Below are 23,541 nucleotides of genomic sequence, written 5' to 3' on the forward strand. Positions count from 1 at the left end.
CTTTTGCTGCTTCCCGCTACTGCATCCGATGGTTTGCCACTAACTGCGCCGCTGGTCGCCGCGCCATCCCCATTAAGGTCCTTTCCGCTGAGTTGTTCTGTGATGCTTTGCGTTCTCTGGTCTTGGAACCGCTGTGCCCATCGCTCGAAATCAGACACCTTGAATTTGTTGAACAGGGCTACTCCTGTACTTTCCTTTTCCGTCTTCTTCTTCTTGTCAGCCATGACCTGGACCTGATCAGCAATATTGACCTCTTGAATCGGACGTTTCGGCTTCTGTGGTTTGTATTGTCGTTCGTTCCTTGTTCGGTACTGCCCCGCCGCCATAGTCGCGAAGCTTTCCGGCAAATCTGGGAATTCAGCAGCATTTTCCAGAGCGTCGTAGCGATTTTGGGTGAGTATCGGATACTGTTCTTTTGCCTCCATGTACGTCATTGTCGACTTCGCCATAAGCACCTTAATGTTGCGTTGTCTCACTCGTTCCGCACAACCTTCATCCGATGTTCGATGATCCGCGTTGGTTTTGCAATACAGGCATTTGCGTTGGTTCTGGCAGGCACCCATCTCCATATCTTCATGTTGTTGTGCACAGTTACCACATCGTTGCTTTGAACGGCAGTTTTCCGCCTTATGATTATACCTCAAGCAATTGAGGCATAGCACCGGTTTGTTGATGAAGGGTCGCACTGAATTAACGCAGCAGAACAGACGGACTTCCCTGGGTAGTGTGCTGGCGCGGAAAGCGATGCTGATGCGTGTGGTCTCAATTTTGTTGGCTCCTTCATACCTGTGGAGACGGTTGATGCCGAGGATCGGGTAGTCGCTCCGTATGTTTTGCTTGATTTCGTCAATTGTCATGTCCACAGGTACTCCTGACACCACTCCTGAAACTGCAACGAAGCTTCGTGGAATAAACGCTCTGTATCCCTTCGGCTTGAGCTGCTGATCTGCCTGGAGTCGATTTGCTGTCTGATGGCATTTCATGAACACCAAGACCTTGTTTCGGCCTAGTGCGCGCAGGTTGATAATGTTGTTTTTGTAGTCATTGTTTTGCGACAGCATTCGTCCTACGGAGAGCTTGTTGATTGGCGCCTTGTTTTCCGGATCGTCCAACTGCACAATGACTCTGTATGGGTAGGTGTCGTTCGGGTTGTATTCGTAGACTTGATACTGCCTTTGCGCTCGCTCTAGTCTACCACCGTCGGGCGGCTTCATGTTTTCCGGCGGATCCGCCATTTTGCAGGATTCGGTTTTCAGCAGAACTTATATTCTTTCACTCTTTTTCAGTCTTTTCACTCGTAAAACTACACAGAAATAATGTTCACTTCGCAAAATCGAAAGAAAATGTGGTTTTCCCTTTTCTTTCTCGAAAATTCGTTCGTCAAACAGAACACGTGGGAATTTTCCTTCCGTCCGCCTCTATAACTCACACGCGAATGATCATAAGAGGTGGAAAAAATGATTCCAAAAACTGATCAACAAACCAAAATAAACGTTAAACAAAATATTGTTGATGTTTTCGCATTTGACAGTGGGCGCTGTTTATTAGCGCCCAGGACATCCTGTCTACCATGATTCCAATGCATTGATATAGGCCGTGTCAGGGGCCTGCTCGTTTGGCTACACGAACTGACAGTTCGTTTGGCTACAGTTGTCTTCGCCTCCGCGAGTCTATGGAATCTATAGTGTCTATAATCTGGACCAGGATAAGTGGATTTATGGATGTCGTGGAATATACGAAATCTTTTAAAAATTCAGAGAACTATCAACTTGGATGTCTTCTAGCAATCTCCGTGGAAACTTTCTTAACAATGTATAAGAGGGACTAAATGTAGGAATTGCTTTAAAATCTTCCTGATCTCCTGATTCTCAGAAAGAATTCCTGGAGGAAACCTAGAAAAATCCGGGAGGAATCTAAGGAAGAACTTTTAGTGGAATCCTAGAAGGAACTCCCGGCAGAAACTCAGAAAGAACTGCTAGAGGAATCTCAGAAGTATATGCTGGAGCAATCCCCAGAAGAAACTATTGGAGGAATCCCAGAGCTATGAAGAATTTCAGATGAAACTCCTGGAGAAATTTCAAAAATAATTTTAAATAAATCCTAGGATGAATTCCTTTAGAAACGCCATAAAGAACTTCTGATGAAATTCCCAGGAATCCAAGGAAAAAAACCTGGAAAAACAGATGAAACTCCAGGAGGAATCCCAGATGATATTCCTGGAGGAATTCCTAATTCCGGACTCGTTCCGGAAGGAATTCCTGGAGAAATCCTAGATGAAACTCCTAGATTATTCCCAGAAGCATATCTCCGAAGTAACTTCTGGAGTAACTCCAATCTAGAAGAAACTTTTGGAGGAGTTCCAGAAAGAACTCCTGGAGAAATCATCACAGGCAGAAACTTCCGGAAGTACCTCAGTTGGAATTCCTGGAGGAATTCCAAACGAAACTCCTGGAGGGATCTTAGAAAGGATTCTCCGATAGAACTAGAGGAAGTTCCAGAAGGATTTCTATGAGGAACTTTAAAATCCAACTTCTGGAAAAACCACAGACAGCATTTTCGGAGGAATCTTTAAAAGAAGGAAACTCCTAGAAGAGTACCCGAAAAAAAAAATTTAGAAAGGCTAGAGAAAAAAAACCTGTGACAATTCCAAAAGGAATTCCTGGAAGAATCCCAGATGAAACTGCTGGAGGAATCTCAAAGAGCATTCTGAAAATAACTACAGAAGAATCCCTGAAGCAATCCTTGAAGTAACTCTTTGAGGAATCCTAGGACTCCTGGTAGAATAAATAAAAAAAACCTTGCAGAAATCTCATAAAGAACTATTAGAGAGATCCCGAAGTAGCTCTTGAAGGATTTTGAGAGATAATACTAAAAGTACCTCTTGAATGAATCCCAGAAGATATTCCTGGTGGAATTCTGGAAGGACGGAAGATGGAACCATAGACTAATGGAACTCCTAGATTATTCCCAGAAATATATCTCCAAAGTAAATAACTTCTGGAAGAAGCATATCTCCGAAGTAACTGGAGAAACTCCAATATAAAAAAGAAACTTTTGGAGGAGTTCCAGAAAGAACTCCTGGAAAAATCACAGGCAGGAACTTTTGGAAGAACCTCAGTTGAAATTCCAGACGAAGCTCCTGGAGGAATCTCAGAAAGGATTTTAGATGAATCCTTGGAGAAACTTATTTAGAAATATTGTAAGGTACTTTTGAAGGAATCCTAGAAGCAATGATGCAAATGATCATCGCTTGTGATTGAACTGTACACTGCTCAGCGATGACCAGAGGCAAAGAAGTTGCAAAACGAACAGGAAAAATCCCTAAAGCAGTCCCTAGAGGAAAGCCCAGCAGGAATTCCAGATGGATTTCCAGGAGGAACTTCAAAGTTCAACTTGAGAAATACAGGGGATAGACAAAATGATCGGGACAGGCAAAATTTCCACTTTTCAAATTCAAAAAAAAATTTCAAAAAATGTTCAATTAGCTGTAACTTTTCGATTAGTGCATCAAATATTCTAAAATTTTCACTGTAAGTTGATCAACTAGTTGTGTATTAGTGGACAAAATTTGGAAAAGATCGGGCTATTCTGCACGAAGTTATAAGCATTTTAGAAAAAGGTAGAATTATCCGAAAGCCAACTTTGAGCTGTTATATCTCCGGATTCAATGAACCGAAAGCAATGAAATTTTGTCCATTTATGACTCATATAATGAGCTCTGAAAAACGTTTGAAACAACTTGAAGTTATAGCGATTTCATTAATTTTATGATTTTTTAGTAAATTGGTCTATTTTTAATATGCATCCCATTACTTTTTCAATGAATTGCCGCCTATGTTGTTAATTTTTTTTAAAAACATATCTATATTCAAGAGAATCAGAGGGAATTTAAATGAACTATAATTAGCATCTTGAATTTTTAAACGATGTTGAAATTTAAGAAAATTTGGTGTTTTAAAAGAAAAATAATCAAATTGTTATAATTTTCTTCCGTGTTAAGAATTTTAAGTTATGTCAAAAGTTTTCCGAAGCTCATTATATAAGTCATAAATGGTCAAAATTTCATTACATTCGGTTCATTAAATTCGGAGATATAGCAGCTCAAAGTTGGCTATCGGATAATTTTACCTTTTTTTAGAATCTTTATAACTTCGTCCAGAATCGTTCGACCTTTTCCGAATTTTGTTCACTGATACACAAATAGTTGATCAACTTACAGTAAAAATTTGAGAATATTTGATGCACTTATCGAAAAGTCACAGCTATTTGAAAATTTTTTGAGAAGGGAAAATTTTGCCTGTCCCGATCATTTTGTCTATCCCCTGTAATTATAGACAAATTTCATGGAGGAATCATAAAAAGAAAGAAACTTCTGGAAGAGCCCCAGGAAAAAAATATAGAGGAATTACAAAAGTCAACCTAGAAAAATGCCAGAGGCGCTGTCCATAAACTACGTAGACTTTTTTTGGGCCATCTCAGACCCCCCCCCCCCTCCCCCCTCGTAGACTTTTGCTCACACAAAATTTTCGAAATTTGTATGGAGCGTAGACTTTGGCCAGACCCCTCCGTCCCCCCTAACAGTCTACGTAGTTTATGGACAGGCCCAGAGAGAAATCCTGCAGCAATCCCAAAGGGAACTCGTGAGGAATCCCAGATGGAACTTCTGGAGGCATCCCAAAGGAAATTCTAAAACTAACTAGATACTGAAGAAACTTCTGGAGTAATTTCAGAAAGAATCCTCGAAGTATAGCTCTTTGAGGAATTCTAGATCTCATGGTAGAAATTTCATAAAGAACTCTAATAGATCCCAGAAGTAGCTCTTGGAGGATAATACTAGAAATACCTCATAAATGAATCCCAAAAGGATCTCCTGGAAGAATCCAAACTCCTAGAGGAATCACAGATGGAAACCTAGAGGAATTTCAGTAAGAGTTTCTGGAGAAATCCCAGAAGGATTACTTGGAGAAATCTCAAAAGGAACTTCTTGTGGAATCTCTGAAAGAACTTCTAGAGGAATCCTAGAAGAAGCTAATTAAAGAATTCCAAAAGAAATTCCTGGTAAAATTCAAGAAGAAACTCTAGGGAACAGAGAAAACTTCTGGAGGAATCTCAGAAAGTACTCCTAGAGCGATATCAGTAGGAACTCTTGGAGGAATCCGATAGAGAACCCTAGAAATAACTAGGCTGACCATCCGTCCCGTATTTAACGGGACAACCAAATTTTCAAACACTCGTCATTGGAGCCTAGTTAACGTTTTTGACTCAATTATTCGTTCTTTCTAGCTGATATAGCATTATTAATAACATGCAGTTCTGTTTTTGGACATTGATTTTCTTTTTGTTGAGTTTCCAAAATGTGTCCCGTATTTAAACGGGACAAATCTGGTCAGCCTAGAAATAACTCCTGAATGAATCCAGGTAGGGACTCGAACTTTCTATGAAATAGTATGTCTTCGGTCCACAGGTCCTCAAGGATGCGAAAGGGGCCATCAATCAAGGTCGTCTGTAGAAGGTCTAGGAGATTTTCGGAATAAATAAAGCTTAAAATATTTGTTAAATGAATAAATAACTTGTATTTTGCATCCCATCATTCTTGAATCGTCCCATCCGCATGCCTCAGCATGTGCTCCTCGTACCGATCCCTGCTGCGGAAATATGTACCACAAACCGCACAGGTCACCTCATGGTGAACGTCCTCGTTGGCCATGTGCTGCCGCAGTCCGATTCTCGTCACGAACGTTGCGTCGCACATCTCGCACGCGTACTGCTTCCGGTTGGGATCGTGAATCTTCATGTGAATCCGCAGTCGCTCCGGTCCCTTGAAATCCTTCTCGCAAATCGCACACTTGACGAGCTCGGTAGAACCTGCTGAAGAAGCGGCGGACGACGGCTGTTCTCCGCCGGGTTCGATCTTGATGCGCGGGCCCTTGTTCGGATTGTGAACTCGATCGATGTGCTTCTTCAGGATCTGCTTGGTCTTGTATTTTCCACCGCATTCTTCGCACAGGTGGGTGCCTTCTTGGTGGCAAAGCAAATGACTTTGGAAGTAGTACTTACTGACGAACTTCTTCTCGCAGTGCGGACATTGAATGCTGGCCTCGGTATGGACCGATCGCTTGTGCGATTTCACCAGACTTGCGCTGGCCAGCTTCAAACCACATATGTCGCATTCGGCCGGTTTGGCCTTGTGAATTCGACGGATGTGCTCCTCCATTCGCCAGCGATTCTTGAACGATCGAGGACAATGCTCACATTGGGTTATCACAGGTGCGTACATAGTGGAGACTTTGTCCTTGGACCTTTCGCCAAACTGACACTGGCTGGATCGATGATTGACGAAGCTTCTGTGAAGACGGAACTTCGCTCCGCAATCCGGACAGAGAATATGGTAGCCGTTGTGAACGTCCTTGACGTGCGTATTGTACAGTTCTTCTTCGTACGCGCGATCATCTCCGCATAGAGCGCAGTTGAAGATCTTCTGTAAACTTCGTATTTCCGTGATCACATTTTGGCTAGTTCCTTCAGATTCTTGATGTTGCTCCACGTGCTTCTGGGCTGCTTCCTGCTTTACGTACCTCTCTTGACAAGCCTGGCACTTGAACAGCAATCGACCCAGACAGTTCCGTTTATGCTCCTCCAACTCGGCGAGCTCTACGCAGCCCTCTAAACAGATCTCGCATTGCCGCTGATTACCCTGATGTTCTTCCTGAACGTGCTTCTCGAATAGATCCCTACCGTTACACCAGATGAAACAGATCCGACAGCGAATGGTTCGTTCCTCGGCATGGCATTCATCATTGTGCTTCCGCAGCAACGTCTTGCTCGTAGTCTTATGATCACAGTACTTGCAAGCAACTTTGAATTCCTTCAACCGATGGGGCGTCTTCGGTGGTTTTGGATGGGTGGTCATATGTTCCTCGAAGCGCTCGAAGCCCATGATTACCACTTCGCAGACGGGACACTTCCGCTCCTGATGGACCGTTTTTCGCTCCATGTGCTGCTGCAGCCGGACACGGGACTTGAACTTCCGCCCGCAGATGTCACATTCCGGTCGGCGGTCCTTTTTGGGCGCGGAATGCGTCAGGATGTGCTTTTTTAGACCGTTGGGTAGGGCGAACTTTTTCGGGCATTGCGGGCACTGCAGCTGAGGTGATTCGTGGGCTGTGCGCTGAAATGGAGAGAAGTTTGAGGTATTTGTCCAAAATGAGTTTTACGGAGATTGTCCCACGAAGTATAACAAGAATGCCGCTATTATTTCCATTTCAGATTCGCTTCCAGAATTTTTACCAGAGATTCTATCAAGAACTCGTCCTTGACAAGAATTCTACCTGTCATTCGAATATGCCTGAGATTCCCCCAATTCTCTTTAGACATTGATTCAGCAAAACTTTAGAAATAAATTGAGAATTCTGTCTCAAAATTGTTCATAAACATTTCCCAAAAACCCACAAAATAGAACTTGTAAAAATAATTCAGAGATATATTTCAATCAAGTAATCGATACTTTTTCTAGATATCATACCTAATACAAATTGTTTAGAGAATTCCTTAAGTTATTCTAAAAGATACCTCCTGTTTGAAGGATTTCTTAATATTTAGAAGATTCATGAGAATCTTTATTGAATTAATCCTTCTAAAGCTTTTGAACATTCTAGCTAGAATTCTAAAATCAAATATTGAAATGCTATCGGTGATCAAGCAGAGCTGCGAGAGCATGAGGGATTTTAAGACCATTATAGGATATATGTACAACATACATACCTTATGATAGTTGAGCCGATCGGTGTTGGCAAACTGCGCATCGCAAACATCGCAATTCAGTGGTTTGGCTTCATGAATACGCCGCACGTGCTGATGGAGGGATCCCCGATTTGGGAAACATTTATCGCAATGTGGACACTTTACTGACGGTTTTCTCTCGATGGGGCCCAGATCAACCTCCCGCATGCATGGTTCCTCAAAGGTTATTTCTTCCTTGATGGGTGTATCCTCGGTAGTTTGGACAGCGGAATGGCTCTGTGACTCAGTTTGCATAACTTTGTCATCGTCATCCTCTTCAATCCGTTCTAGTTTAACTTGTATCGAGTGATCGTTGAGATGAGATGCTGGAGTAATACTAGAACTCGCGTTCCCGAGATTGTCTCGAGTATGAGGATCATGTCTCAAGTCACTCGGAATCTGAACAAGTACACCCTCCGGAAGCGATCCGCTTCTATAAGCACCAACTGTTCTTTCGAAATAATTTTCACCGCAAGGTATTGATCCATGACCATCATCAGCGTTTGGCTCAGTCTTGATAACTTGGCTACGAATAGAATCAGCAGTGCTTTCGATCTTCACAGCCAAACTTTCATTAGGTGGTCCAGTTTTGTTCGAACCATTTTCGTCGGAGTGCACGAATTCTACCTTGAAAGTAGAGACATTGCTCGCATATGTGGATGCCGTAAGACATTGACTGCATAGACGATCTCCTTTTATCTGTAACAGAAAGCACGTAAAATTACATTTAGCTACGTTTGAAATTTATTGTTGTCGAAGCTTCAATACTTACTATTGTGAATCTAGTCGTACTTGTTTGGCATACTGTACAGTTGACAAATTCTTCTTGTGGAGGCATTTTCAGAGTCACAATATTACTTCGGGTCTTAAAGTTTATGCGTTGATTTCATTACAAATATTATTTCCTGGTTTGAAATGAGACTATTTTGACAAACTTTGCACTTCTGTGCGGAGATAGTGTTTGACAATGCATAGTGATGAATTCACCGTGAACACATGGGTTTTATGCTTTATTGATAGCGTTCATAGCATTTACATGTCAATGAAGTTTTCAAATTGTTCTAATAATTTTGAAAGGAATAATCTAAAAAAAATCATTAATTATGAACACATGAATTTCACAAATTCAGTTTTTAAAGTTTTTAAAGATAATTTCATAAAACAAAATATTTTATATCATCTTTATAGATTGCTAGTACAGGATGAATTTCACTAGGTACAGTCAACCGAATCGTTTTACAACGGTGTGCGAAAGAGCCGGCTTTGAATGTTTGAGAAATACCATCACGGGTAATCAAAACAAACCGAAAAATCGAGTTTGTTTTGCTACGTATCGTACCTGATTAAAGTACCTGGTGCAAAATATTTACAGAACAATGTCGAACGAAAGTGCAGATTCAAACGAAACTGAACGGATCCGGTGTTGGATTTGCCCGGCAAAGTTTTTCGACCGTGAGCAGCAGTATCAGGATCATACAGAGGTAAGATATCACGATGACAAGAGACAATATCATTAAATTTTAATGATGAAGTTTTAAAAAAAATCAACTGTAAAGAGTTTCACTTTTTTATACGAAATGAATCGGTCTTTCATTTCTAATGCGTTGGTGTTGATAATGGCCACAGAATACTTCCCAAGGAACAATCACTCATTTAACTAACGTCGCAGCGACAATTTTATTCGACATAATATTGAACAACAATTTAACAATATGCAATCACAGCTTGTAATCAGGCGTTATTAAAGCAAAACTGAAGAATTTATTAAGCAATATTCTCTGCTAGCGCGACACTAGCTTTACTATCTGTAGAAACCTTGATTATATCAGCACCTTATTAAACTTGTATTCAGCTATAATGACCTGTTGAAAACAAAAAAAAAATATATGCAGATATAATTTTGCTGATCCAGTTTCATTTTTTCGCGTAAGTGCCGAATAACATCATTTCGGCATATTATTCCACATACGTTTTTATTCAACTTAAGATTGTTATAAACAAACAATAATACAGTATGCATGCTTATTTATGACTTCGAATTGTTACTGGGTTGTAATCAACGTAAAAACATAATTGTTTCAAAACAATAGACAAGAACGAACTCACCAAATCAGACCAATTGGAGCACTCCCATAGCGATTTTATTGAACCCTATTAGTGTGCGAAATGCAAAAACAAGTGCACCGGAACCTAGGGGCAAGACACTGTGCAATCCGGAGCAACTCTAAGCAATCATGAGTAACACTTTTCGTTCGAATCCATTCAGAAACATCTCTGGGTAACTCTCGCTGAGACCGTCCCACTATTTACACCATGTCTTCAAAAATGTTTAAGGTGGCGATTTTCTGAAAGTCCTCCCCAAAAAAGTAAGGAAAATGCATTTGGTTAATCAAATGGGTGGACCCCGCGTTAGTTAGAGCCACAAGCATTTTGGCGGACCCCTCGGTTTTTGTCTATTGTTGGTTCATTTAAACCGTTATAACTCGAAAGTTTCGCCAGAAACCACCTAAAAACTATAGGTTGTTGAAAAGAGAGAAGATAGGGCTACTATTTACAGTTATAAAAAGTTGGGTCGGCCATATTGATTTAGGCCGCCATCTTGGATTTTTATACCAAAACTGTTTTTTCACCATGTTGGCAACCACCGATTTTCAAAATTTTTGCGTCAATCGAAAGCGGGGACATATTTACACAACATATCAAAAATTTAGAGATGTATCTTTTTCCTTTCAAAAGTTATCTGCACTTTTGTGAATCATGCCACTTTTGCGCACTGGGCCAGGTGCCGATTGTTTACATAAATGCAGCGTTATTTCACAGTGTTTACGAACATTTATTCTAAATCTGAATTCACTAATGAAAAGTTGAAAGTTTCAGCTTTTCAAAACACCAAAAAAGTTTAAAAAGCAATGCCCGCATCGTTGAGAAACAGTTAAAAATGAGAACAATCCTCCGATTTGCCCTAATTTTGCTGCAGGTGCGTTTGTATATACAAGCAGGCGCCAACTTTGATGCTGTTGCGTGTCATTGCCGGTGCGCATGGTAATGTATGGAGAAAACGTGTCATGATTTACAAAAGTGCAGATAACTTTTGATAGGAAAAAGATACATCTCTAAATTTTCGATATTTTGTGTAAAAATGTCCCAGCTTTCGATTGGCGCAAGAAATTTGAAAATCGGTGGTTGCCAACATGGTGAAAAAAATGTTTTGGTACATAAATTCAAGATGGCGGCCGAAATCAATATGGCCGACCAAACTTTTTATAACTGCAAATAGTAGCCCTATCTTTTCTCTTTCCAACAACCTATAGTTTTAAAGTGGTTTCTGGCGAAACTTTCAAGTTATAACGGTTTAAATGAGCCAACAATTGACCAAAATCGAGGGGTTCGCCAAAATGCTTGTGGCTCTAACTAACGGGGGGTCCACTAATTTGATTAACCAAATGCATTTTCCTTACTTTTTTGGGGAGGACTTTCAGAAAATCGCCACCTTAAACATTTTTGAAGACATGGTGTAAATAGTGGGACGGTCTCAGCGAGAGTTACCCCTCTACGAAGCGGGAAATCGGAAGACTGTTCGATTTTTCACTGCTATCAGACAACACTTCGGGAAAACCAGAGTGATCCAGATCTATCCAGAGAAATTCTGAGCAACACTTCGATAACAGAGTTACTGTCGCTGTATCTGTCTTGCCCATAGACTGGAACTCATTTCTGAGTCGAAAAACATAAACTCATGCAATTCTCTTCAAAACCACACTGTCTGCAAAACAAACCAAACTGTTGTGATCGGAATATTCTCCGATCGCCTCCGTAAAGAATTCTTATCAACCAATTCAAAACTCTCCAACTTTTTTTTTCGAAACACGTTTATCCACCGTGAGAGCTGACCAACAAACTAACGCGTTTACATTCGAATGTTGATTAGATGCCTGCTATGATAGAACTGTCTCTAAAGCTACTTTCTTTACAATTCACATATCTACTCCTTAATTTATTTGATTATGTCATAGCTTCTTGAACAGCACCATATTAATCTTAACTTATACTTATATGTAAATGGCTAGGCTAGAAATTGCACCAGGCATTTTTGTCCACCAATGCCTGTCAGATATTTTACAAGAAATTTATTTCAAGAATTCCTCCAAAAGTATCTCCACGAACATCTCACTCTACTTACTTACCATCGTTTTCCTTTTTAACTGATTATTCAAATATTTATTCCGTAGTTCGCAAATAGCTCGCTCATGGCGCTCACACCGTTTTTGCTCCTGTTTGACGTTTGCTCACTACCGCCATCTACTCAGTGGGTTTGCGTAACACTAACACTAACACTAACAACTATGTTTGCGTGACGATGATATTCATCGCATCTTGTTCCAGTGATACGTCTGTTTGTCTTTGGTATCTCCAGGAGTTCAAACCAGGGTTTGTATAACAACATCCTTCAGAATCCCTTCCGAAATTTAGTAGAGATTTATTTAGGAACTCCTCCAGTATCTTTGTCAACAATTTCTCCAAAGATCTCATGGAATTCCTCTAGGTATTCTACAGGGATTCCTCCAGGAGCTTGTTGAACAAACACTTCAGGAATTGGTTCAAAAAAAGGTTGTTCAGCAATCTCTTCAAGAATGTTTTTTTTTTGTTTGAATCCATTAGAAATTTAACCTGATTTAACCTGATGATTTATTTTTAGAATTTTTAATATATTTTCATAAGGTATTTCTGTAAAAATCTGTGGAAAAAATATCTAAAAGAATTTCTGGAGGAATCTCCGAAGGAATCCCAGGAGATATCTCTGAAGAATCATAAAAAAATGCCTGTCAACATTTCTAAGGAAATTCTATGCCGTCATTTATGAAGAAATCCCCAAACTACTGGAGTTATATCTCAAAAAGTTTAAAAGAAATCCGAAAAGAAATGTCTGGAGAACTAATTGAATAAATCTTCTGTCTTATTCCAGTAAATTCCTAGAGATATCCCAAAACGAATCCTAGGAGGAATATCTAAAAAAATCTCTGGGAAATTTATGTAGGAATTCTAGAAACAGCTGTTGAAGAAATTGCTGAAGAAACATATGTAAAACTCTTTTAGATGCCTTTGGTGGAATTCATATAAGAATTTATTAATGAATATTTAGAAAATTACCAAAATTCATGGAATTTTTTTTCTGGATTAATTCGGGAACCTTTTTTTTAAAGAAATCTGTGAGGGAATATCTGGAGAAATATTTAAACTTCTGTAAATATTCCCAGAAAAATCTTACGAGAATCTTCCAAATCTATTTTTGTAGAAGGATTTTATTCTGAAGAAATTTTTAAATATTTTAAAGAATCCGAACAAAAATTCATAGAGATATCACTGGAAAAGATATATGTATGAATAATAAATAATAAATAAAATCGGCACAAATCATGGATCAACTTGCTCGCGACTCACCATACGTGTTACGAATGCCTAGATCATAGTTGTGGCTTCAACAGAACTACTGCGATGCCTGATTTAATTATCGTGATGAAATCGACACAGTTTTCAACGATTATACTTTGTATTATTACTATGAATTGCAACAATAATTAATTTCCCAAAAAGTTTAGCATTGTTTTCAAAAAATCAAAGTTCTATTTAATAACCTATGAAGGCTATGGTGTCGTCCGTATGCTATACTTTAATGAAAACACTGTTACAGCGTGGCTGGATCGGAATCGACCGGCAAAATCGCTTACCTGTAGACGGACAGAAGGGTCAAATGTTACAGCGTGGCTGGATCGGAATCGACCAACAAAATCGCTCACCTCCGGAAGATTGTGTGTTTCCGAGTAGCGTTGTGGGGCGGGGTCAGCACCAGTTCTGGGTTCTCTCAGGTTCCTAACCGCTTGGCACCACAGCAAAAACAAACCACCGTTGTGCTCAGTTTCCGTCATCGAGCCACTTTCCTTTTTAAATCATTTACAAACCACGCATTTGAGTTTAAACTGATTGAATTTGTTTAGAATCTAAACACAAACATTATTTATAAACGATTAATGTATTATTCTAATTCTCGACCATGTGCGTCCAACTCGAGAAAGAAAATTTTCACTTCTCCCCAAATTCAAATTTGAGCCCGCTTGCTGCGATTGCGGCTCGCGTGGTTCTTGCGGTTGCCACGTCAACCCGTTCACGTGGTCGCGACGGTTGGGTGGACGTCGAGCGTCGGCAATGCCCGAGCAAAAATGTGGGTGTTGCTTTTGGTGTCCGCAACAAAAGCAGTTTAGATAAACTTCCTGAAAAGTGATCTTGAACAAAGACTGAAATAAAAACTTTATTCCCAGAAAATCCACCAAGGATATCGCTTTCGGTGTGAGGAATGCTCGACTGAAACACTGTTCACAGAAATCGCCGATGCTCGGAATCATGTGGATGAGCTGCATGACATCAATCTGCAGCAATGCCCTCTGTGCGAGAGTTCTTTCAACGAGTTCAACTTGCGGAAACACCTGAGAGAAGTTCATGGCGAGGTTCAGCATAACAAGTGCGAGTTGTGCGAAGAGAATCCAACGTATGATGATCGAGACTCCTATGAACTACATATTCAGGTAAGATTTGAAAACTTTCGCAACGATTTCTGTTAACGGCAATGTGTTTCAGGACCACCATCAAGGCCATCGGGTCAAGTGTCCCATCTGCCACCGGATGTTGAAGAGCAAACTGAAGCCCCACCTGGACTACATCCACTCGGACGGGCCGGCCAAGTGCTACATCTGCCACAAAGAATACAGCAACAAGTACAAACTGATGCGACACCTCAAGTGCCACACGGATCCCAAGGTGCCGGGAGCGAAGGTACGGTGCGAACGGTGCGACGAAACGTTCGAAAGCGTAGCCAAACTGAACTACCACAAGGCCAAACATCAGACGAAGATCTTCCAGTGCGACAAGTGTTCCAAGATGTTCTACCGGCATGAGGCGCTGGTGCAACATCAAAGGGTTCACGACGGGAAGCGGGATCGCAGTAGGCTGTGCCAAGACAAAATGGATGAAGAAACAAGAGACTAAGATCTAGCTACATTTCCACTAACTAGGTTTGTGATATGTCACCATCCAAGAAACTCAAACAAGACTTGACTTAACTTTGTCCGGAATGCCCCACCAAATGCTCGGCATACCGATCCTTTCCTTTTATTACTACGTTGCACACTGGACAGCTCCTCTTCTGATGAACGTACTTGCCCTTCATGTGACAATACAAACCGGCATAACTTGCAAACTTCTTGTCACATACCTTACAAGCAAACTTCTTCTCCAACACCCGATCCGGATCGTGCACCTTCCGATGAGCCACCAGAAGAAAGTTGTGTTTAAATCGGCGATCACAAAGCTCACAGGCGTGCTTCCCGGTCGTCCCTGGTATCGATCTTCGGTTCTGGTGGGACTTGACGTGCAACTCGAGAGCGGGTTTCCGTTTGAACATACGGCCACATTCTTCGCAGACGAATTTCCCTGCCGTTTCGTGGGTAGCCAGGTGCTGTCGGAGATCCCACGCTAGGTGAAACCGCTTTGGGCATTGCGGACACTTCTCCGCGGGTTCGGTATGGGATTTTATCTTGTGGTAACGCAATGGAGTAGCGTTGGCAAAACTTATACCACAGAGATCGCACACCACTGGTTTGACTTTGTGAACTTTGGCCACGTGGGTTTGCAGAAGCCTTCGGTTGCGATAAGTTTTTGAACAGAGCTCACACTTGGAAGGTGCGTATTCGGTCTTGGCCTTGGCATAGTTTTCGCGCGCTTTTGCGCCCACCTTACAACGCGATCCGGTATGGATGATCATGTGTTTCCGATTGCTGAAAGTTTTGCCGCAGTCCGGACACCGCAAGTGATGACCGTCGTGGATCACATGAACGTGGTTCCAGTATGAGCTTTCTTCGTAGACCTTATCGTCTTCACACAGGGTGCAAGTGAAAACTTGTTCTTGTGTTCTAGTTTCTTGATGTGTTGCTTCTTTACCATCGTTGCTCGGATGGCTGTTAACATGTTTCTGGAATCCGTTTTGCGATACGTATCGCTCATCACAAGCGATGCAACGGAATAGCAGTCTTCCCAAGCAAGTATTCGTATGCTTCCATTTGTCCTTCCGTACGTAACCTTCCAAACAAATGTTGCATCTTTCAGTGCATCCAGCATGAACATCTTGAATGTGTTCCTCGTACTGCTGGATTCCCTTGAAAAACGATAGACAGATGAGACATCGATGAACTTTCTCATCCGGATGGCATTCTCGTATATGTTCTGCTAACGTTTTCCTATTGACACTGCGCTCGTCACAATACGAACATTTAACCTTAAGCTTTTCAAGAGGCGTTACTCTGGGTTTACGCTTTCTAAGAGGCTTTACTCGAAGTTGCACATCCAAGGGTTCCTCTTGATCATCGTTCGGGTTTCCATCGGAATCAATGTGATCTTCAACGGGTTCGAACTTGATGCTAATGCTATCATCGAACGGTTCGTCACAGTCGTTCGAATATTGTCCATCCGACTCGTACTCCACAGTAGGATCATCTTTGATTTCAAAGTTTGAGTCGGAATCTTCGCTATCGGTCTCCAGGTCCGCTGTGAACAAATCCGATAGGCAGCGATTGCATAGGTGATGCTGTGCGGCTAATTCAGCTTCAATCTAAAAGGATAGTATGTTTGAATCAATAATAATTCAAGGTAACATAGAAATGGTTCAAAACAACTATTAATTTACCGGTGTCAATTTTAGAGCTGTTCCGAAACAAACCGTGCATTTCATTTCTCCAAACATGACTGTTGATTGCTTTTGATGTACATACCTACAAACAAAATTCATCTTTTCATTCCACATCATATACCTGCCTAATTTATATAGGTGTGTGTAAAGCAAACATCATCAAAATCATACTAAAAATGTATTTGTAACACGACTACACTTCTACTTATATGTATTGCTGAATTACATTTATAGCAAAAATTCATTCGTTCATTCAGATAAATTAAGTTTTTGTAAATTTATTCTATTTACAAATCTGGAGCTCGTTTAGAATAGGTCGTATGTGCTTTCGTCGATATAAAATTCGATCAGTTGGATTCGCTTCTTATAGCGGAAACTGTTGAAATTAAACAAAATTAATACATACAAACGATTCCTTACAAAACAGTCTTTCGGTTTTATCATTAAAAGCCATCGAAATATTATCCATATTTCTACCATTGCTAAAATAAACTGATCGAATTTTATATCGACGAAAGCACATACGACCTATTCAAATCGAGCTCCAGAAATGTTGATAGGTTGAGATAGCATCCCAACAAACATTATTGCTGTACAACAGGTAATTAAACCGCCGTTAAGCTTGATCTTTGAAATTTGAACTGAATAAGCTGTTATTCAGCTACCAATGTTCGTTGCGATGTGTCAACCAGCAACCCCATATAGCAAAAGCGGTAAATGCACGGGTATGCAGTAAGATCTGTAAAAATAAGCTCTTTCAAAAAGGTCTATGTTTGTTAAATACAACGCGACAGTTAAAACATTTTCACAACTAAATCTGTTTATTATTATTCAATTCATTTTCCTAGTTTTCCCGTTTTTGAACGTCAGCATTAAGCAAGTCGCACAAATTCGTAGGTGGCACACTGTACAGTCCTAGATCGATGTTATGAGGGTTGCCTTTCCGTCCGTTACCAAAGCACAGAGATTTGGGATTAATCACTGACTTCTAAGACACGATTGACGCAATCCTTCAACGGTCGAGAGCTTGCGACGGTCCATGCGACAGTTGAATGACTACTAAAGCAGTGGCGTAGCAAGGGGGGGGGGGGGGAGGGTGCGGTCCGCACCGGGCCCCCGAATTCAGGGGGCCTCCAAATCAGGGAAGGTTTCTTACACTAGTTTGAAAAAAGTTCTTTAAATAGCGAACGTTTCCTATACGTATATGTTCAATACTTTGCAGGTCTGCTGATAGTTATGAAGGGGCCCCTTCGTAATTATCAAGGGTTTTTGGAATGGGACACACAGATGGCTTATTTGAAGTCCACTTATTAACAATTGTAGATAACACCATTTATTCAAGAAGTTTAGTTAATTTACTTTCAACTAGTTTGATAATTACTCTTTGTACCTACAGGGTTCGAGGCCCCACACAGGAAAAAATATGTTTGAAATCAAAATTGAATTTCACGAAATTCAGTACCGATATGGAAGTAAAATTGTGTAAACCTCCCTAATATTCTAACCACAGGACCAAACACAGGACTTTTGACTTAGATTTAATTTAGCAGCTGAAATTCAGGGGCCCCATTTATGAAAACTACATGTTACATGTAATGTTACGTCAAAACCGTAATACTAATAGTTTGTCGATTTTTTGCTGCCTGCTCAGCGTATTCCAAGTATTCCTTGAAGGGTTTCTGCGAGAATTCCTCCGGGCAAGGTAAATTCACCTTGCCTACGGGATATGTTTAACGATTTATCTAACAGTTACTTCAAAGATGTCTACAAAAAAAATCTCTAAGAATTACTTCAGAACTTTATTTAGAGATTGCTTCAGAAATTCTTCCAAGCATTGATTTAAGAATACTTACAATGATTCCTTAAGGATCACTTCAAAGCATTTCTTCGTGATTTTTTTTCAGAAATTTATCAAGGAATCCTTCAGGAATTCTTTTGAGTTTTTTTAGGAATTTCTTCAAGCATTCCTTTAGGAATACCTCTTCGGATTCCTTCATAAAGTCCGTCAAGGATTATGTCAAGAAGTCCTTCAACGAGTCCTTTAGATGAATCTTAAGGAATTTCTCTAAGGATTCTTTTAGAGATTTCTCCAAGAAGGAATCTTGCTGGAGCTCCCCATGGAATTTTTTTTGATGAATTTCTGAGATTATGCTTGGAGCCATACCTGAATGGATCCTTGGGTGGTTTTCTATCGGAATTTTGGAAGAATTTCTAAAGGAGACCTTGAAGAATCTTATTTATAAGATGTATTCAGGAATAATCATTGGGTTGCTTGTGGAGGTATCTTCGGTAAGATTTTTGAAGATTTTTCAGTATTATGCAGTAGTACAAGAAGTGCTAGAAGTATTATGAGAAATTGCTTAGAAGATTCCTGAAGAAATCTTTAAACCAAAGGGATTTTTGGTAGAATAAATTATGAAATGCCTAGATTATCTCTCAAAGAAATCAATGGCTGAAACCCCAAAATATTCCACTCGAAATATTTGATTCAATAAAACAATCTTCAAAAGATTTCTTATAGACTTCCTTGGATAAATTTCTGTAAGACCCCCTGAGCAATTTTTTGCAAGAATCTTTTGGAGATGAATGTGTTCATCCTTGTAAGATTATCTGAATTAAAATTTGAAAATCTGAGAAATCCCTAAAGGAGAAAAAGAATAAATCCTTACTGGAATTACTTGAAGGATTCTTTAACGAATTGTATATGAGGATTTGAAAAAAGTTGCGCAAGGAATCTGTGGATGATTTCCTACATAAATTATTGGAAGGATTTCTGAAGAACTAAAGAAATGCTTAAACTAATTTGTAAGAATTCATTAAAAGGACATCAAGAAAACAATGCAAAAAGAACCCTCTAAGAAATTTCTTTGAAAAATAGGCTTGAAATAATTTCTAAAGAATTCCTCTGGGAAAGCGCTTACGCCTAAGAGACTCTTTATGGAATTTTTGAGAATACATGTTACTAAAGAAATTCCTACAGAAACGCTTGGAGGAGTTTCCGAAGCAATCGATGTAGCAACTTTCGAAGAAAATCTTGAAGGAATTTGAAAAGAAGTTCTTGAAGAAATTCCTAGATGAATCGTAAAATATATCCAAAAAGGAGTTCCTCATTTAAAACAAATGCTTGATGAAATCGTTAGAAAAATTTCTTAGAAGTTTCGCCAAGGAAATCGGGACGAAATAGGTGTTATCGCTAAAGAGATCTTTAAAGGTATCAATAGAAACATTCCAGATGAAAACCTTGAAAGAATACTTAAAGGATTCATTCAAGGAATACCAGTAGGAATTTCTGTTAGAACTCTTGAAAGAATTATAACATTTTTTTATTTGAATGTCAGAAGTATTTCTTCGGAAATTTCTTCTGGATATTTTACAGTGATTACTTTGGAAATTCAACAATTCTGTAAGGAATATCTTTAAAAATTTATTTGGAAATCCTTTCGGTAATTACTATGAAAATTTCCTTCGGAAATTCCTTAAGCATTTTTTTCTAATTTCATTATATTTGAAAATTTTCTTTGACAATTCTTGTGGAAATTGTCACAGCTAATTTAAAATTGAGTTCGCAATTCCTTTGGTAGTTTTTTTCCAAGGAACTCCGTCAGAAGATGATGATGAACCTGGGCTTGATAGTGTAATACCTGGAAGTAAAAAGAAAATCGGGTTAAGTACTGTTCCTTTCAGTTCCACTAAGAAATTGCATCCTTTGACAGATACGTATTTCGACCTCAACTGTAAGGTCGTCTTCAGTGTTGTGTACTTGTCAAGATACGTCACCTTGTCGAGTCAAGTGCACTAGTGGAACTGAAAGGAACAGTACTTAACACGATTTTCTTTTTGGTTTCATTGAGAAATTGTATGGCAATTCTTTCAAAAAGTTCTTTAATCAATTCCTGACAATGCTTCAGCAATGGCTTTGCGAACTTCATCAGATTTTTCTTCTACGGAAATTTCTTTGAAAATTCTGTCTGCCACTGCTCGCTGGTTTATTTTTCGACCATTCATATGAAAAATCCTCTGGTAATTACTTTGGGAATAACTTCAATACTCTTCCGGGATTGCGGGATTACGGGATTTGATAGAATAATTCATATGGCATTTACCGACTTTTGAAATTCATTCGGCGAATTTCCTGTGAATAACCCCATGAAAATCTTTCATATAACATTTGGCGAAGTTTTCGACAAATACTTTTTGTAATTGTTATTCCTATAAGATTAAGGGGTTTTCTTTGATATTTTTAAACTATTTCGGCAATTTCTTCAGGATTCGGTTCGGTAACTCTTATGGAAATTTTTCGGCAATTTAGTTCGAAATAAATTTTGGTTTTTATTTTTGAAAATATCTACGGTTTAAGTTTTCGAAATTCTTTGGGCAATTGCTTCGAAAATTTATAAGACAACTGCTACGGGATTTCTTTGAACAATTTCTTTGGAAGTTTCACCGGGAGTCCCTTTGCTAATATACCTGACAATTACTTTTGTAATTATTTTAATAATACTTTAGAAATTCATCCGGGAGGTACTTTGAAAATTCTATAGTTAATTCGTTTGTAAATTGTTTAAAAGTCCTCAAAAGTCCTCAAAAGTCCTCAAAAGTCCTCAAAAGTCCTCAAAAGTCCTCAAAAGTCCTCGGAAAATTCTTCTGGATATTTCTTTTGATAATTCCTTACGGAGTTCAGTCTATTCCCAAGCAGCACACATGTCACAAAGGAGTGTCGACAGCGTAGATGTTTGGTCGGACATGAGTAATTTTCAAGTTATTTTTCCTTTGGGTTAGAATAACTTGAAAATGACTCGTGTCTAACCAAAAACCTGCGCTGTCGACACTTCTTTGTGACATGTGTGCTGCTTGGGTTGTCACTATTGTAGTTCTATGAGATACACTCCCGCGAATTTAAAAACAAAACCAAGAATTTACAACGGAACGGTCGAAAAAAATCTCATAAAAATTACCTTAGGAATTTCCAAAAAAAAAAGGTGATTACCAGAGAAGTGAAGGGCAGAGTGTATCATTGTACTTGCCTGGCAATATACGAATTCATGTAATGGCAGGCAAAGAAAGCCCTTCAGTTAATAACTGTGAAAGTGCTCAAGGAACACAAAGTTGGAGAGAAGCTCCAATTGGAGTATCGAGCCAGAAAGAAGAAGAAGAAGAACCAGAGAAGTTCACAAACAATTTCCAGGAAAAATCACAAAGCAATTCCTAAAATGTTTAAAGGAATTGCAGTAGCATTTCTTGAAGGATTTTTTTGTGAAATTCTTGAAAGATTCCTTACATTTTTTTAAAAGATTTTCTATAGTATTCATTAAAGAAATTCTTGAATCCTTGAGAGGGTAATTGGAGGAATTTCTAGAGCTTTTCTATCGAAAACATTTAAAAGATCTTCCGGAGGAATTCTTATAGAATATCTTGGAATAATTTGTATAAGAATCTTCGAAAAAAAATTTACCTATAAATAATGTAAAAATATTCGTAAAATACCTGGGAAAATTAGTTTAAAAATGAATTAATGAAATCAATTTAAGAAATTTAGAAGAAAATTGTATTAAATTCTAAACGAATCTATGGATAAATCCCAAGTGAATTAATTGAATGAACTACTAAAGAAAACTTTAGAAAAATTTCTAAGGGAATTTGGGAGGATTTCCTAAAGAACTCTTTGAAGGAATTCCTTTGGAATTTCGAATAAAACTTAGTTAGAGTTCCTTAAGCGATCTCTGAAAAAATCCCAAAAGTAATCATCGGTAGAATTGTAAGAAAAAATATTATACAAATTATGCAAGGAATGCTTCATCCGATTAGGTATCGGACCCTTGAAGAAGAAGAAGAATTTTAAAGAGTTTTTGTTTTGAAGAAATATTTAAGAAATCCTTGGAAAAAATCCAATTATAATTATGAAGCGATTCCTGAAAAATTTTCCGATGAATATCCTCTATGATTTGAATTAATCACTTAAAGGATGCTTCAAGACATTTTTGAAGAATTCCTGAAGAAATTGACAAAAATGTTTTAGGAGGAATCATTGGAGAAACTTCTGAAGAAACTATTAAATTTGAGAAGATAAGGGTATCTGCTCCTTTAATATTTAAGGCGAAACTGGAAGCATTTTCTTATTTTTTTTCGGTTTTTGATTTTTTATTAAATAACGAAGTTATATTTTCGAAATCGGTTTTCGTGCACATGTAGAGTATGGATCAAGGTATCTTCTGAATTTTTTGAGGTGGAAAATGTTTTCCATTTTTGCAAAAAACCATTTTTTGTGAAATTTCGTTCAAAAATGGTTTCTGCAAAAACAAAAAATATTTTCCACTACAAAAAAAAAAAATCAGAAGATACCTTGATCCATACTCTACATGTGCACGAAAACCGATTTTGAAAATATTGCTTCGTTATTTAATAAAAAATCAAAAACCATTTTTATCGTACTCAAGACAAAAAATAAAGCGCGTTTTGTTTTGTTTCTTATTTTTTGCATTTTTGTGAATGGTAACAAAAATTGCGTGAACGGTCAGTGTCGTAATCGCTTTGTATTCTAACAGGATGAATTTGGGATCGTAAGATTATTAAGGACACGTTGACCGTACCAGGAATCCTCAGATAATTTTTTGAAAGATTTTTTGGAGAAATAATTACTAAATCCTAGAGAAATTCTTGACTGAGTTGCTTGATGAAAACTTTTTTCAAAAGATTTCTCGAAAGAATTTGAAAGGAATCATATAAAAAATCGCAAAAGAATTTTTTAGGTAGAAGATTTTCCAGAGGAATGCTTGGGGAAAATCCTAGAGTAGATGGATATTAAAGAGTTCGTTGGAGGAATTCCAGAAGGATTTTTCGAAAGAATTTAGAATACTTAGAATACAGAATTGAGAATATTCTCAGAGGAACTTGTCTAGAGATTAATCAATGTATTCTTTGAAAATTTTCTGGAGGAGTTTTAGGATTGATATATAAGTAAAATCTCAGAGAAACTTCTTGCAGAGATTTTTTTTGAAACAAAAGCATTGCAGTAAGTCTTGAAGGAATCC

At 38.7% G+C, this 23,541-nt stretch overlaps 3 protein-coding genes across 4 annotated transcripts in view; 1 reads left to right on the plus strand and 2 right to left on the minus strand.

Moving 5' to 3' along the window:
- Positions 1–5,540: 5,540 nt before the first annotated feature.
- On the minus strand, positions 5,541–8,756 carry LOC109425916 (PR domain zinc finger protein 5-like). The gene is made up of 3 exons (XM_019701291.3): positions 8,552–8,756; positions 7,762–8,478; positions 5,541–7,168 (listed from the first exon to the last, which is right to left on the minus strand). The coding sequence occupies exons 1-3, from the start codon at positions 8,615–8,617 to the stop codon at positions 5,588–5,590; spliced, it is 2,364 nt and encodes a 787-aa protein (XP_019556836.2). The 5' UTR covers positions 8,618–8,756; the 3' UTR covers positions 5,541–5,587.
- Positions 8,757–9,005: 249 nt separating this feature from the next.
- On the plus strand, positions 9,006–14,823 carry LOC109425915 (zinc finger protein 59). Its single transcript, XM_029876078.2, has 3 exons — positions 9,006–9,260; positions 14,094–14,357; positions 14,410–14,823. The coding sequence occupies exons 1-3, from the start codon at positions 9,156–9,158 to the stop codon at positions 14,815–14,817; spliced, it is 777 nt and encodes a 258-aa protein (XP_029731938.1). The 5' UTR covers positions 9,006–9,155; the 3' UTR covers positions 14,818–14,823.
- Positions 14,824–14,882: 59 nt separating this feature from the next.
- Positions 14,883–23,541, minus strand: part of LOC109425914 (PR domain zinc finger protein 5) — a 94,757-nt gene continuing 86,098 nt past the window's right edge. For both annotated transcript variants that reach the window (XM_019701289.3, XM_062856699.1), the window contains 2 exons: positions 16,511–16,595; positions 14,883–16,435 (listed from right to left, as the gene is read on the minus strand). In XM_019701289.3, the coding sequence (XP_019556834.3) occupies positions 14,888–16,435; positions 16,511–16,567 (1,605 nt within the window). In that variant the 5' untranslated portion in view covers positions 16,568–16,595 and the 3' untranslated portion in view covers positions 14,883–14,887. The remainder of the gene's footprint in view (positions 16,436–16,510; positions 16,596–23,541) is intronic.

The sequence above is a fragment of the Aedes albopictus genome, chromosome 3 (assembly GCF_035046485.1).
Source record: "Aedes albopictus strain Foshan chromosome 3, AalbF5, whole genome shotgun sequence".
NCBI classification, from domain to species: domain Eukaryota; kingdom Metazoa; phylum Arthropoda; class Insecta; order Diptera; family Culicidae; genus Aedes; species Aedes albopictus.

What these genes read in the sequence shown, in the direction of transcription:
- LOC109425916 (XM_019701291.3), bottom strand. Translation starts at nt 8,617, where the DNA reads ATGCCTCCACAAGAAGAATTTGTCAACTGTACAGTATGCCAAACAAGT. An exon ending in GTACGACTAGATTCACAATA is followed by an intron (nt 8,479 to 8,551) that starts GTAAGTATTGAA and finishes TTTCTGTTACAG; the next exon opens with ATAAAAGGAGATCGTCTATG. An exon ending in ATCGGCTCAACTATCATAAG is followed by an intron (nt 7,169 to 7,761) that starts GTATGTATGTTG and finishes TCTCCATTTCAG; the next exon opens with CGCACAGCCCACGAATCACC.
- LOC109425915 (XM_029876078.2), top strand. Translation starts at nt 9,156, where the DNA reads ATGTCGAACGAAAGTGCAGATTCAAACGAAACTGAACGGATCCGGTGT. An exon ending in AGTATCAGGATCATACAGAG is followed by an intron (nt 9,261 to 14,093) that starts GTAAGATATCAC and finishes CTTTATTCCCAG; the next exon opens with AAAATCCACCAAGGATATCG. An exon ending in CCTATGAACTACATATTCAG is followed by an intron (nt 14,358 to 14,409) that starts GTAAGATTTGAA and finishes AATGTGTTTCAG; the next exon opens with GACCACCATCAAGGCCATCG.